Below are 15,906 nucleotides of genomic sequence, written 5' to 3'. Positions count from 1 at the left end.
GAAAATTAGAATACAAATGAATATATTTGTGATATTTAAAATTTATAAAACAAAGTTTTTATTTAATAGAAAACAATGCATGACTTAATTACTTGATAAATAAATAATTTTTAGTTATAAAGGACTTCTTTTAACTTTTTTTTATTTTATAACATATACTTAATAAATATAAACGAAATATATCAATTAAAGTTAAATAATTTTTTAATTCATCTATTCCTAAACTTAATATTTTATAAATGTTCAAAACAATTTTATTAATAATTAGATCGCTAAATCGTTAATAATATATAATATATAATAAATATTTATGTAATGTCGATTTTCAAATTCATCATAAAATTTCTCATCCAGGAAAGGGTGCCAGGATGCCAATACGATATTAATCTAACCTAACTTACGCTAAATATAATTAAATTTTAAATATGCATAATATGTTTTCAAATCAATACAGATTCTAACAGTCAAAACTAGTATATTTCATCAATATTCATCGAATATTATCACAAAATATAAAAAGATACATAGAAAAAAATTCAAAGATACTTCAAAGTTTAACTTAAATAATTGTAAAATCAAACTTTAATAACTTTAATAATGATTTTATAGAAAATTGAATATCAATATATTTATCGGCAAGAAACGAGAATTACATTTTTCAACTCTGTTGAAAGAAATCTCGTGAGGTGGTCGTTCCCATCGCTGAGCATCACCTCGCACGCTACCACGATGCGTAGGTGTTTCCGGCCGGCTGAAGCACGGGCATCTACCCGATCTCTTACAAGCACAAGAACGAAGAAATAGTAAGAGAGAGAATAGAAAGAGAGGAGAAAGAAAAGAAGAAAAAGAAGAAAAAAGAGAGAAAGAGAACGATCAGATGAGAGAGCGGTATGAAGCGAGAGAAGAGCGAGTTGGCGAATAAGAGAACTAGCGAGCAAAGCGAGAAAAATAGAGTCTGCCAGCGGGTGAGCGAGTGGAAAAGCAGGATGCGAGTGGAAGGACGCCCATCGTATACAGAGGGACTGAGAGGAAGGGAGCAAGAGAAAGAGAGAGAAAGAGAGAGAGGGAATACTCGGCCGGAAGCAGTTACTCGTGCGATGTAACGAAAATATCAGCCGTCCGTTTCGCAATCGGCCTACCAGCGTTCGCCGAGTTTAATATAGAACACTCGCACACCCTGTCGCGAAAACATCACGCTAACCCCGCTAACTGCATGCTATCGCATTTATCGCATCAGATCAAATAAAAACCCGTTTCGTCTCTTTCTTATATGCGAATTCAATTAAAACTTCATCTACTATTAGTAATTAGACATTCGCATAAATTATTACACAACAATTTTTTAGGTTAGGGATGTAAGTTGTCAATCTACTTACATATATCTTCAATATTTTTTTTCAAGGTCGTAGATCGAACATTCGAATGTATCAATGAAATTTGATCGATTCCATCGTGATTCCAATGAATCAAGATTAATTTTATATCGAAGTATTTTTTTTTTGTGATTTAAATAAGAATCTGTAATAAGAAGCATTTTTATGCATTTGTCATTTTAAATTCATATTTTTTTTCAAAATCGCGAATGTTAATAAATTTCTATAAACTATCTTTGTGTAAAATAATCTACTACGTTAAATCAGATTTGTATAACGATGCCTCGTAAATTTTTCTCTCTCGTTTTTTTCATAATTCATTTTTCATAAATTTCTTAATTTTTCTATCTATTATCCTGATATTTTTCCTATGAAAAATTTTAGTCTTGTTCATCTAATTTTTTAGTTTTATTTCATCTCTAATTCTATTCATTTCTAATTCATTTCATTTTTATAAGAAATCATATAAATTATATAAATTCATGCAAGTTTACCTCATGAATTCTATGATGAACATTTCGAATGCTTTCGTTTTAATCTTCTATCTTCGATAAATCTCGTAAAAATATTTGGTTACTTCAAATATCATGATCGAAACGTCATTAAAAATCGAAACGTGTTTAAAATTTCTTGAAATTCTCTCTCCATCGATTTTCTTGAAAAGTTTATTGATGATTTGTCCGTGAGTATCATGCACATACTCATTCCATTCTCCTTTCCACCTACTTACCACATATACGAATAATGATCAATATGATGTTGATAGAACGACACTAGAAATATCATGCAATTCTTGGAATATCGCAAGCATTCTACGAACACCTCTCTATCAGTCTCAATTCTTTCCTCGACCGCATTATTGGTTAAGATTTTTACGTTTCCGCGACGATGCGCTTCGAACGCATTCGTACAATGGCTGCTTCTATTTGACTCTCGTTGAGTGGCTTGCTACTCTACGACTTCAACTTGCTACTCTAGTATTCCATGATTTGGTATATTTCTGCGAAAAAAACTATCATAAGAAAATCTGATTTAACATAAATTTGACTATTGTTTATCCGAATGATATGAATGGTACAAATGATATAAATGAATGATATGAATGGTATAAATGGAGACACTTTCTTGTGTCTCGTGTCGAAGTTTGTGGAGTCACGTGATAAGTTTGTGCTTTCTTGTATTAGGTCCATGTTTGTATCACGTGACAAGTTTATCTTTCGCTTGTTTCTTTTTAGTGGTATTGTCATCGTGTCACAAAATCAAACTGAAGACATTATCGTTCATATCGTTATCGGAATGCATCGAGTCGAATGCAATTGAAAATTTCTCTGAGGAAAACTTTCTAAAACACACTTTAATATTACACTTTAATATTTTTGTTGGTCTTTAAAAACAATGTGATAAATATTACATAATATATCTAATGTAAATATTTTTAAGTTGATCTATATATTATAAAATTATTGTGTCATATATACACTTATCCTTGATATAATAATCAAAGGATAGAATTATATTCTTCTTAATTAAAATATTGTTCTTTATGTTTCTTATTTTTTAACATATAATGAAATATTTTAAGTTCTTTTCTTTAAGGTCTAATGCCTTTTTAAATTTTAACAGTACTAGATTTTATTAAACATTACATTAAAATCATTTTCATTTCAATTGTGTTCACTACTATCAATATTATTTAATTTTTTATCACTAATTTGTATCAAAATTTTTCTGAATTATATATAAAATATAAAAAGATTGTTTATTATTTAAAGAAAAGAATTTGAGATATAAAAATTCAAAGATTATAGCAGAATGAGTAAGGTTAGAAAGCTCTCTATGTTTTAGATTATATCTACGATTTCAATCAGATCAAATTTTTTATTTTCCTAAAGATATCAAAAAAAAAACGCTAAATTTAATTTTTATATATTTTTATATATATTGAAACATAAGATATTTCAATTAAGAAGGATAAACTAATTTTATTAAAAAGGAAGTGAAAGGGTTAAAAGATATTTCCAATTTTGACTTCTTCGGACGTGATCGAATCATTCGTAAAGATAAAGCAAAAGGAAGCCAGACCAATCTTTCCTCGTTAATGTGTTCGTTCGTGCGGAGAAGAAGGGATAAATAACTGGAGATAGTGATGGATTCAACACGTTTTGAATCCCTTTGAACTGTTAACAAAGCTTTCATCATTTTAAACGTTAAGCAAAATCGATTTAATTACCAATGTAATTTATTCTTACTTATAAGTATTAATTTCAATTCAATGTACAAATTTCACTAACCAGTTTTAAAAAGATAAAGATTAAAAAGAAAAAAAATAAAAAATTTTTTTTCATATTGTTAAAATTTTGATATTTCAAAAATAATTTTAATATTCCACTAAATTTTTACTTCTGTTTGTATTAAAATTAAATTAAAGTAATAATAATATTGTGATACCTTTTTTTGTATTTGTAATAGTCCATTTAATATTCTAAAGAATATATTATATTCTGACAATTGCTCTCTTCTATGAATTATTAAAAAAACCTATGAATTTATAAATATATTAAAAAATTATTATTCAGTACTGACTATTAAAAGGAGATTTTTATCGAAGTTTTTCATTCAAAAACTTACAGCGGACGGAATTTAATACCCATCGCTAACCGGATGAAGCCAGAGGAAGGAAAAAGGGGGGAACGCGTACAGGTCTCCACATCGAAGGTGGAGTTGAAGGGTGGGGAAAAGGCCACTTCCGGTCACGTGACAACACTGGACCAACCAGCCTGCCTTTCTTCTTATTTTCGGCTCGTTCTCTTTTCTCTTTCTCTTCTGTACCCTTCTCTCATTGGCATCATCTTCTTCTTGATTAACTTGAATCGTCATGAATCGGCTAAGAGCAAATAAAACAGATGATAGAACGTATTTTCTTATTTTTCTTATTATCACAACGAAATAGAATTTTCAATTTATATATGTTTCCATTCATAATCCATTTCTGATTCTCATGATGATCGTATCGTAATAATCTATACAAGAAATTTAATTGCCATCAATATAAATATTTAGAAATCTTGAATTTCACGAAGTTTGTGTTTTTTTTTTTTTTGTTTTATAAAAATTATATATACAGGTTAAAAAAGAGAGCGAAATTCGTGTAAGAAAAAAAGGAAAATAAGAAAATATTTGCTTACTAACTTTATTAACAATTGCCGGTATAAACTTGAATCTACTAACAATTAGATAACAACATGTGCGTCAACGCATTCCTATGGACGTAACGAATTCGCATCAACCGGAAGTAATGGAATTTTTCGTTCTTTTCTATTCTCCTGTTTCTTTTTCTTTTTTTTTCATTTTCTTTTCTGTTTCTTTTGCCATTTATTTTATAGCCATCAAATGTAGAAAGATCGTTCAGTTTGAGGCGAATTTGTATCGATCGTCCATGAGATTTGGGGGGGGGGGATTAATACACCGAATTGATATCTTTCCTTCTGGTATTTTTATACCACGTTATTTTTTTTTTCGTTTTTAATATCGTACGTCCATGTACGTAAGATAATATTTATATCATAATTATGTCGATGCTCTGCAATTACAATTTCCTGAAGATCAGGCTTCGTAAAGGAAACCACACGGTAACGATCCTAATGCGACGAAAGCTCGTTCATTGTAGAAGAGATTGATCAAATCTAAATACGCCGATTTGTCTATTTCTGTTTTCTTTTTTTTTTTATTTATGCGCATTGCTCGTTCTAATGTTTTATATATATATATATTTTTTTTGAATGATTTTAATTCTGATCTCGCGGTAGACTGAATTGTCTTTCTCTCGATCGTTTTTTCCAATCAACGATATATATACGTAAAATACATTTGTGTGTACCACTTTTTTTCTTTTTTTTTTTTTTTTTTTTTGCTAATCTAAGGACTATTTGGAGTGACGGAAAATAATGCAAAAGAGAAAAGAATATATTTCGATTCATCGAAAGTATTTGCATTCGATATTTCGAAAATGACCGCTGCCTAAGTACGATGCGATACTGTGAAACGTCGAAAGAAAGACATAATGATGAACGATACAGAAAAAAAAAAAAGATAGAATGTAAAAGACAAGATGATAAAAACAGAATCGATCGGATTTCTTGTCCTGTGTTACAGCCTCTGCGCATTCAATAAAATGATATTGCAAAGAACGACAGACAAATTTCTAAATTATTCGGGGAATCGAAATAGATCGGAAAGAATTTTGACTGTCCTCAAACTACGGCTTCTAACATGTTAAACAGAAATGCATAAATATATATGTATACATATATATATATACAAGTATATATACGTATGTGTGTATATAAAATATTTATGTGCATATATATACATATACATATATGCATGTATATATATATATATTTACAAGACATATACACACACAGAGCATATAGAGTTAATATTAATAAAAACTTACATTTTTTCTTTTCGCTTGGCGAGACGCGCGCGCGCACACACATCGAACCACACATATACATACAGACGTGTGCGTAGGTACATACAAACATCAATGGGATTGTCGCACATTACTTTCTAATTAACATTGTAGCAAACTTCTTTCCTCTTGCATCGATTCATTCAATCGAATCTTAATAAACATTTAAAAATCCAATTGACTTTTCTCAGCGTCTCTTGTGAAACACTTTCGTTGTTTCTTTTGTTACATGAAATATATTCACAACATGAATATATTTCATGTTGTAATACACTAGTTAGGCTCAAGAATTGACACTTGAAATATAGAAGCTAAGATATAATATTTATTCGTTATACGTCGTTATAAAATCGGAATATGAAATTCTAACCTTATTTTATTTTTGCTAACAAGAATAAATGTAGACAATAAAAACTAATAAAAGACTAAGTGGAATTGAAAGCTTGTATATTTCAAAAAATTTGTTATGTATTATTTCGATATGACATTATGCACTTCACTAAAAAGAATTTGCAATGGTGGGGATAAGACTTAAGGATATAGTATCCGCAACAAAAGTTCGAGTATGTAATGAATAAATGTTGTATAGTTTACTCGCTTGCTCATATGGTATTATATGATTTTATCTGTAGATGGTGACACTTTCGATCAGTATTCTTATTTTTATGATTGTATATTAAATCTTTTAGAAACAACCAATCAAATTCGATTGCCTATTCTTGAGCTTTTAAACTAGTATTACTTATTTACGTAAACAATTCTTGGCTGGTGAAAGGCTAACCCGATCAATGAATTTAAAATTATCAATTACCGATTAATCTCCGTTCTTTATGTACCATGCGTTCTCTTATTCCTTCAACATGGAAGAATAAAGGTATGAATGTAGATACGTTACGATTCATTTGAAGTTCGATCTCTGTCGCCATATTGACTTTTCGATGGTAATAATTTCGTCTCACTTCTCGCTACTTCTTCGCGATGAGCGAAGCCGAACGAGTAGTTTGAAGAATCATTGTTTCGAACAATCGCTTTTCTCGTGACATATTTTCGAACATTTTGATTTCTTCCTTCTCATTCGTACCTTATGAACTTCTAACAATCCTTTCTCGCTGTCGACCTCGTATGCATTTGTGATCAATGACATGTTCAATCACTTGTAACGCTTTCGATATTTAAATATGCAAAAATGAAAAATGATAGTTTTATAAAGTATTTGATTAAAAAAATAATTTCAGATAAAATTTCGACAACGAAACAATCGTACGGTCATAACGATGACGATGTGTGTCCTCGTGGAACATCGACAGCGTGGTACATTCTTCAACGATCAAGCTGCTCGGGAATGGAAAGTTAACACACCTTCGTTCAGTGAATTCCGTCCGCGTGGGAAGCGCTGTTACCGTGCAATTAAACGCCGTTGCGGGCTGCAGTAGCAGCTCCAACACCAAAGAATCTCAAAGGCGTTAATTATTTTCTAAATCTTGCCTGAGAAGTAGACTTGAACTAATGAGGAAAACGATTATCCCTGTATATATGTTAAGTCAACATTTGTTAAGAGAAAAAAAAAAAAAAAAAAAAGAAAAGGAAAAGAAAAGGAAAAAAGAGAAAAGAAGAAAAAGATCCAGTTAACGCGAATTTCCTTCGTCCAAATCCATTCTCCTTGTAAAGCAGAGAGCGGAGCCAATAACAGCAACATCAGTTTAGCAATCACCACGCATGCATGTATCGCTTTTGTCATTCTCCCGTTCCCTAACGAAACGATATTTAATTAAACTCGCACGACTAGATAATACTGGAAAAAAAAAAAAAAAAAAAAGAAAATTAACAAAATGGAAACGACGCCCGAATGTGGTATACTATATACGTACATAGAAGAGATTTCAGGCGTGCGTTGCTCTTTCTCCCCACTCCCTCCTCCTGATCTGTGTTTTCTTCTCCTCACGCTTATGCCCCCCACGCAATTGTCCTTTTTCCATCTGCCCGCATTCTCGTCGACCCCATGAAGCACACCCACATACGCATACATACTTAACATACACACATAAACGCAAACGTTCATTCTTACAGATTTACAGTTCTCTCGCTCTCACGCAACCCGAACGCGCGTGCATTATCTCGATCTCGTGTCATATCACGCTCTCTAACGCTCGACAGGGCCTCGCGCGCTCGATACAATTCCAGTGTTAACGAGTATAAAAGCGTATACATCATATGCCGAGGAAAACATTCGGAAATACGGACAATGCTTCTTTTCAGAGCTTTCTTTCCCCCTGCCCCGCCCTTTCCTGCTTTCTTTCCCTCTTTCTTCCTCTTTACGGCCGATATTCTTTATGCGTTTCCTATCGCTATGGTAAGAGACTGGAAATAATTTTTGCAAATAATCCAGTCGCGGCCTTCTCGCCTCTTTTCTCCTTGTCGTGCTCCTCTTACTGCGAAACTTTATATATGTGTTACTTGGCAATTCAGCCACGAATAAATTAACCGTAGAAAAGATTTTTCTTTATACAAATATAATATACAATATACATATCTATAATCTAGGTGTAGATGCGCATACACGCGCTTCAAGCAAAGTAACAGCAGAAACGCGTGTATACGCGCATACACGTGCTCGCGTTTAATATACTTTAGTGGTTCTTCTATTCACTCTCTCACTCTCTCATTCACGTTCCACACATTCGCTTGGTCACGCTCGCACTTGTTCTCTGTGTGTGCGCGGTACTATTTATATATTCTATCATGTATAGACCTATCTATACGTAAGTGGTATGTTTCTGCGTTAATACGCAAGCTCGCGTACCTTGTCATCTTTCTCGCCCTTTCTCCGCTATCTTTCTATCATCTTTCCTACGCCACTATATCCTTTAGCATCATCTCCCTCCCCCGTGACACGATCTCGCGTTCTTCCATTCGTTCTTTCTTTCTTGCTCTCTCAATCTCTCTCGCTCGCTTCGCATTTTCGCGCGCGCATGGAAGAATAATAAATAAAACACTCGCGACGTTAGACGTACAAATTCGTCATTCTCGATTATCGTTTCTCGACTTAAATGCAACTCTTGTACTTAATGCAATTTTCATTTTGCTCCCTCTCCTGTCGGATAATCTCTATGCGTAGAAGAGCAATTTTGTATCCCCCCCTACGTGAGAGATAACACTGCGGGTGTTGGTATTACTGTTGTATCTCTTCCAATTAGAGTTCCGGCGTGACAGGGTCGAGTAACCTTTTTTCCGGATCCCTCGAATCCCCGATATCATTCGCGATCGGATGATGTCTGTTTCCGGCGTTCCCAGTCGTGTTCGGATTACATCTGCATCCCTGGGCTGCGTGCCGAGCATAACACACCTCACAGGCCGCGACACATCCTTTGAACGGCCAGTAGCACAATAAGCAGGGCATGACGAGAGTTAAGGCGCCAAGGCAGGCCCACCTGGAGACTCTCCTATTTCCCGTACAGGAGCACGGCTCGTCCGCACAACTAGCAGCCGCCTCCCCATCGATTCCACCTGACCCATTCCCGTCTACGCAATGATAAAACAGTCCCTTCACGCAGCACAGGCAAGAAGCGTAATCGAGAATCGTATCGGCGGAACAGAAACACTTGTTGTCGCACAGCCATTTGCTGGGCAATGGAGGCGGTTCCCGACAAGACTCGCAACGACATCTACCGCAGAAATTGCACATTATCGACAAACCGGCCGGATCATAAGTCCTAGAAGCGAGGCTATTGGCCGGTTCTTTGGTGAACGAAACCGGCTGCTTGGTCACCGCATTCGGTGTCGCGGTGTTCGCGGCGATCGAGCCTGCGGACGCGGTCGCATTCGTCCCACTGCTCGCAATCAATCCACGAAACGCTTGAGTCCTGCTCGCGTGCAGCCGATGCGTCGCCGCGACGGACGCATCACCACCTTTCTGTCGATGCCTCCTGTCGATTTTCGGGCAATCGGCACCGATCCCCCGTTTGTTCTCATCCTCGAAGACTCGTCGCTCCTGTTGGTTGCTATGTTTGAATGGTGCCTCGACGTATTCGTTGATAGCCCTCTCTCCGTCTGGCCTGGGCACGGTCAGACTTACTTCGCTTATAGGACTTCTAGGTGGCGTGTCGTTCGATACCAATCCTCGAGCATTCGTCTCGCTCGTCGAAGTATCCACGTTTCTCGGTCTGCTTCGGAAGGTGTTCGAGAGTGGACTGAGCGGAGCTGTGACCAATACTCTCGGATTCGACGATGCTGTGAGAGGGGGCGCTGTCGAGGCAGTGGCAACATGCACGCTCGGCAATCTCGGCGGAGGAAACGGCCGATTGTGATCATGGACGCGACCAGTGGTGGTGACATTTTGCTGTTGAACGGAATGCGCTTCTCCATCGTCATTGCTGTTCGCTACGGCATCGGTGGTGTCATTTATATTCGTCTGCGAGGAGGGTGGCCGCGAGAGCGGCGTAATCGCATTGTTTTGCGACATCGGCCGACCTCTCAGTTCAAGATGCTCGGCTTGACAATGCGCAGCTGTGTCCACGCAACGCTTTCGGTGCTCCTCCTTCTTCTTCGCCTCCAGCTCTTCTTCCTCCTGCCAGTGATTCGTGAAATGGATACCGTTACCGATCTCTGTGCTTCTTTCTGCTCCTCTTCCGTCACCTCCACCTCCGCCTCCTGGCCTAACTCGACTCGACGACGAGAAAACTCTTCTAGACGATCCTGTTCCCGGTCTCCTTGTTGTTTCTGGCGAGGATGGTGATGCGGAACGACCAACCGACAAAACCGACGATGTTGCCCGCTCGCTAGCCCATTGTTCGACTGCTCTCGGTGTGCTTGGACTCGAGGTATGCTGATTCTGGTGGTGGTGATGTTGTTGTTGTTGTTGCTGCTGATAATGAATTGATTGACTCGGGGTAGTAAGTGTCGCCTCGTTGATCCGCACTGGCCAGCCCGCGCGAGGTGGTGACACTCTCGACAAGGGCGTTCCATTAGCGAGGATGAGGCTCGGTAATGCTCCGCGTCCGCTTCCTCTCGCCCTCGCGACACGCGCTTCATCCCCACCTGAAACGATACCAGATCCGTCAGTCTTTCTTTCCCGTCCCTTTCTTCGTTTCCTCATCCGAATTGAACAAATCGTTCTCGCTTTCGTTCAAAAGTGAAAATCAAATCTAAATGTTCAGTTTATAGAATGTAATATTATTTTACATCATTTTTACAAAACTTTTAAGCGGTAAAAGTTCGCTAAATGCATATAAGAATCATTTCGTAATGCTTATTGTGTAATACGAGGAAATACGATTCTCCAAGCCTTTCCTATTTTATCGAAAAGCAGAAAAGAATAAGGAGTTTTAAAAAAATAGAAATTTTTTTATTTTGAAATGAGGATTGAATACGATATAATTGAATATGTAATTCGATTGATATTTATTTATTTAATTAGTGTTGATAATTAATTTTCGAATGATAAACAAAATTTCTTAAATTTCTGCATTAACTTTATTAATATTGATTTTGGCATATAAAAACTTCTCATTTAATTGATTCAAGAGAATGAATTTCTAAGTAATGGAGATAAAGATATGTATATAATTTAATTATAATTCATAAGATATTAAATTTTATACGTAACACTATCTATCAAACGTAACTTTATCTTTCTATTCATTTCGTGTCGGATACAATCTTATAAGTTAACCTAACTTTCAGTCGGAACTTATGCACAAGATACAAGGCATGATTGTTTCTATCCTGCGTAAACCACGGAGAATAGGTAAGTGGAGGAAGGGATTTGAATGAACAGAGTCGAAAACGATATTCGGATCACACTAAAAGAGACACGAAGAATGTACGCGGCACTACCTACGTAGCTTCGAGATAGGATTGGTCTACGTGGGCGAGTGCGCCGCTCGTGGGCGCTCGTGGCCTGAGCGTACTGTGGTTCTTGATTCAGTGGTCATCGGCCCACTCGAAGCGCCTACAGTTGTGGAAGAATCGAGCGTTTTGTTCAGCCGAGATCAATCGTGTCCTCGTCTACGCATCTACGCTTTGTGACAGCACGATTTACATCCGATTAGCCAATTAATTATTTCCATAAGAACATTTAGGAATATCGAATCAAGGAAAAATAGGATGAATGAAACGTTAAACAAATTTTTTTTTCAATAACAAGAGAAAATCTGAAATGGGTTTAGAATTAAAACGAGAATTTTTGTTAAAAGGAAATATTTCATTCATCAATAAAAATAAGATTCTTCCAAAATATCGAAAAATATATATCAATTTTAATTATGAAGTATTAAGTGTTTCGTCTCATCGAAATTAGATAGTGATCTAATAACGACATCTACTGATTTAAAATGTAAGCACAAGTCACGTGACTTTTGTGATTCTTGGTATCTAGAATCTTCTTCCTTCTCATCATTGCAATCAAATCATTGCAGATATGCTACTTAAATTTTCTGTGCAATGAAGATTTAATATATTATTATCTTTATTCCTGATATTTTATTTTAAAGACCAAAATATAAACTAAATTATACTATTTTAACTAAATTCGTCCAATTAAAAACTGATGCATGGATTTGACTATAATATATAATATATAATATATATATAATATATAATATATAATATATATAATCACGAACTAACACATACTGTTGAATTTAGACGTATATCGATCGTAAATCGTATTTCTTATTTTACAAAAACAAAAATAATTCGTTTTATCCATTTTACAGTTATTTTATTGTATTTTTTTCACATTTTTTCTTATTCATTGAATTATATTCTCGAAAAACTATCGCGAAATTGCGGAAAGCTGATGATATTAAATCTGGCTGGGTAATACGTTCAATGTGCTCCGACCCACTCTTGAGGGGCATACAGGATTGGAAGAAACGACGTTTGCCCGCACAAGACCATTCTCGCGACCTACACGCATCTCAACGTGTAAGATATACAATACGTCTCGTGCAACGATGCTTTTTACCTTGCAATTTAATCCTTGCTGTATAAACACATTTATGGTATTTTTAAAATGTAAACGTGAGTCTTCCATGCTCGATGCATTTTTTAGCGATAGTGATAATAATTTTTAGAAGAATCTGAAAAAATTTCTGTGCGTGTCCTCAAATATATTATATATATTTTTAAACAGGGAGACTTGTTAAGAAGTTTGTAAAAATGTATTTATACTAAATTGAAAATTGGATTAAAAAATATTATTTATTAATGATCCTTCAGTCTTGTAAGATCTATGTGACTTTTTTTACTATTAAATATTTTTCATTTTGTAAAAGGATAATGAAAAATAAATAAAATAATTAATATTCTTATATAATGAGTTTTTTTATAACTGAAAGAAAAAAGGGAGGTCAAAAAATGGACTTATAACAAATGTCATCCGTTGATGATTTCACTATTCGCCTTCGGAAAGTAGGTTTTGTTCAAAATTTAGTGTATAAATGAAATCAAAAATAAAATGATAAAAAGATGATAAAATTATTTAGAATTATTAATAATATATACAATAAAAAATAAAACAAATAAAATTAAATAGCTTTGAAAATTGTATTCATACACTTCTCAATTTTATATTAAAAATTCACTTTCAGACGCTTCATTTTAACTCCTATATTCGAAAAATAAATACACCAAATTTCATTTTGAATATTTTCGTATGAAAATATTTTTGTCACAAAAATGCGTTAATCTTTAATCATCCTTTTTTTTTTTAGAAGCAAAATTAAATACCAAATTTAAACGACGAAGGTTATCTATTAATCTACCGAATGTCAAATTGATGTGAGAAAAAGAACGAACAAGATTATCGGTAAACATTGTATCAATTAAAACGAACCTCCTTTAATGAAACATTAATGAAACTTCTAATAATAATCCTCGCTCCGTATAAAAATTATATATGCTCCCCTATCCACGAATAACGCTTGCTCTCACTCACCCATAGTCATGTCTCGAACCAAGTATCGCGATGTAGGAGATAGTGAACAATCGAGAGGATTCGAGGAAACGTATTGTGGCGCGACTCACACGTGGTGTGAACACCCACGGAAACACGCACACACGCGAAAACGAGCGAAGGACGCGTTCGTGAAAAAGAGAAGAAAAAAAAAAAAAAAAAAGAAAAAAAAAATAGCCAGGACGATTCAGAGGGTGGACTCTGAGAAGAGAGGAATGCGCGCGGCCTATCACCGACCGACTGGCATAGGTCAGAGCTTTTAGTCGCTCTATACCGACCAAACGCAGATAAGAGACGTTTTGTGAGTTTGTGCATACCCGGTGAGCGGTCGGCTCTCTCCCTCTCTTCCTTCCTCTAACCGACAAAAAGGCATTTCTTTTCAGGTTTCCCTCGTGCATACCTCTGCGTCAAGAGATAGAGACTCATCTGCTAATGGATTTCTGGAACCAACCGAACTTCCACTACTACTACCGTGGACGATAACGCGGGACGAATTTTCATTGAAAACCGAGGTAACCGAGAGGGTGAAAGGGAGAGAAATTCATTTTGTCACGGTACGAGACATGTATAATCCCGTGCAACGTAACGTGGGTTAATCTGGACGAATAATAATAATAATAATAATAACGCGTGCTTTTCAAGTAATGAAAAAAAAAAAGTAAGTCGAGAATCAATTTATAATGAATCACGTTATTACGGAAGAGGATTCGGGGAATAAATCGCGTAATTGTGACGCGGTGATTGTTCCGGCAATATTAACGCGTGCACGATCATCGTGATTACGATAATGACCATGATACGTCGAATATTTAACCGATTATCGCACCCCGTCGCTTCGTGATCCGTTCGACATTCCATTTCTCATTCTTCTGATCGAGTGTGCAACGATTTATCGTAGAAAACGCATTTGTTCGCAAATTGAATGCCACGAGAGATGAGATATTAAAAAAAAAAAAAAAAAATGATAGAAAAAATGCGTACACTGTTTTATATCTCTTATAGGAACGTGTATATAGGGAAAAAAAGAAAAATTCGGTATGTTTAATAATAATGATAAATTGAATTTAACTGAAAAATATATAAAGTATCTAAATTTAACAATAAAATTCCTATAAATATTCGTAATCTAATGATAATGATAAAAAATAAAATTTGACTTTTATAATAATTTAAATACATCTCGAATTATGAATTATATATCTTCAACAGGATGTTAGAAATAAAATTCGTATAAATATCATCCGTAAAAAAATAGAATTTTTAAACGAGGTTCCGGTCCAGATATGTTTTAATAACGTGCCGGAAATGTCCGCGATAAGATCGGACGTATTTCCTTGCCATGCACATATATGTATATTTCCGTCCAATAAAATTATTTTTTGCCAACTCGACATCATACGAGACGACAAATTTTTTTCAATTATATATCATTTAATTTCAGAAGAATACTTGTGCATGTACGAAATAAACATCTAATTTATAAATTTCTTTCGATAAATATTTATAATCTTGATATCCCTTTACGATGATAATTGCATAAAAATAAAAATAATAATAATAAAAAAAAATAGAAACGAAAATGATCTGTCGACTTACTGAAAATTCATGGGACTAGTGAAAATCCAGAAAAGAAGGTGGGCTCGCCCACGCCAGGGCCGATAGAATCCTTCTAAAGCGTGTCTGTTAGTCAGAATGACGCACGCGCACCAACACGATGCCTTCGGAAAGGCGATTCCGTTCGAATGGTTGAACGGATCTAGGAACGTCCTCGAATTCCACCGGACGGCAGCTGTTTATCACCCTCTCATCGGTCACGTCGTGCTGCTCTCATTTCCCGGTCGTTAATATTTCAACCATGAGCCTCTCCTTGTCGCTGATATTTAACGACGAGAATGGAGTAACACGTTACGATCGCCAACAAATTCGGATAAATATCATGAAAAAATGATTTTCTATCGTATATTATATTTCCATCGGACGCCTTTCACTTAACGACACCGAGAAACGAGGATTTACTTTCTACGAAAAAAAAAGTTTTAGTTTCACTTGAATCGCAGTCTTTCAATTTATCGATCGTTTATCGAATTTCAAGAATGAAAATATAT

General features: G+C 35.2%; 1 protein-coding gene and 1 long non-coding RNA gene across 4 annotated transcripts in view; both read right to left on the bottom strand.

The window, feature by feature from the left end:
* Positions 1-255: 255 nt before the first annotated feature.
* On the bottom strand, positions 256-6,093 carry LOC122711694. 2 transcript variants are annotated; one of them, XR_006346149.1, is made up of 6 exons: positions 5,830-6,093; positions 4,002-4,257; positions 3,822-3,911; positions 2,104-2,725; positions 1,868-2,028; positions 256-1,518 (listed from the first exon to the last, which is right to left on the bottom strand). It is a non-coding gene; the product is annotated as an uncharacterized LOC122711694 (long non-coding RNA). The 2 variants fall into 2 exon arrangements; XR_006346150.1 differs by having other exon boundaries at positions 1,868-2,725.
* A 1,374-nt stretch (positions 6,094-7,467) lies between these two features.
* LOC122711690 (protein sprouty) overlaps positions 7,468-15,906 on the bottom strand; it is a 30,628-nt gene continuing 22,189 nt past the window's right edge. Inside the window, exons 3-4 of one of the 2 annotated variants that reach the window (XR_006346147.1) lie at positions 7,716-10,881; positions 7,468-7,596 (exon numbers count right to left, since the gene is read on the bottom strand). Coding sequence is in view for 1 of the 2 variants with exons in the window: in XM_043930697.1 (XP_043786632.1) it covers positions 9,038-10,881 (1,844 nt within the window). In the remaining variant the exon portion in view is untranslated. Of the gene's footprint in view, positions 10,882-15,906 lie in introns of both variants that reach the window. The other variant, XM_043930697.1, reaches the window with a different exon arrangement.

Source organism: Apis laboriosa, unplaced genomic scaffold (assembly GCF_014066325.1).
Source record: "Apis laboriosa isolate Shangri-la unplaced genomic scaffold, ASM1406632v1 scaffold17_cov146, whole genome shotgun sequence".
NCBI lineage: Eukaryota > Metazoa > Arthropoda > Insecta > Hymenoptera > Apidae > Apis > Apis laboriosa.
Note: the sequence above shows the minus strand (reverse complement) of the source record. Positions and strands in the feature narration are given on the sequence as shown.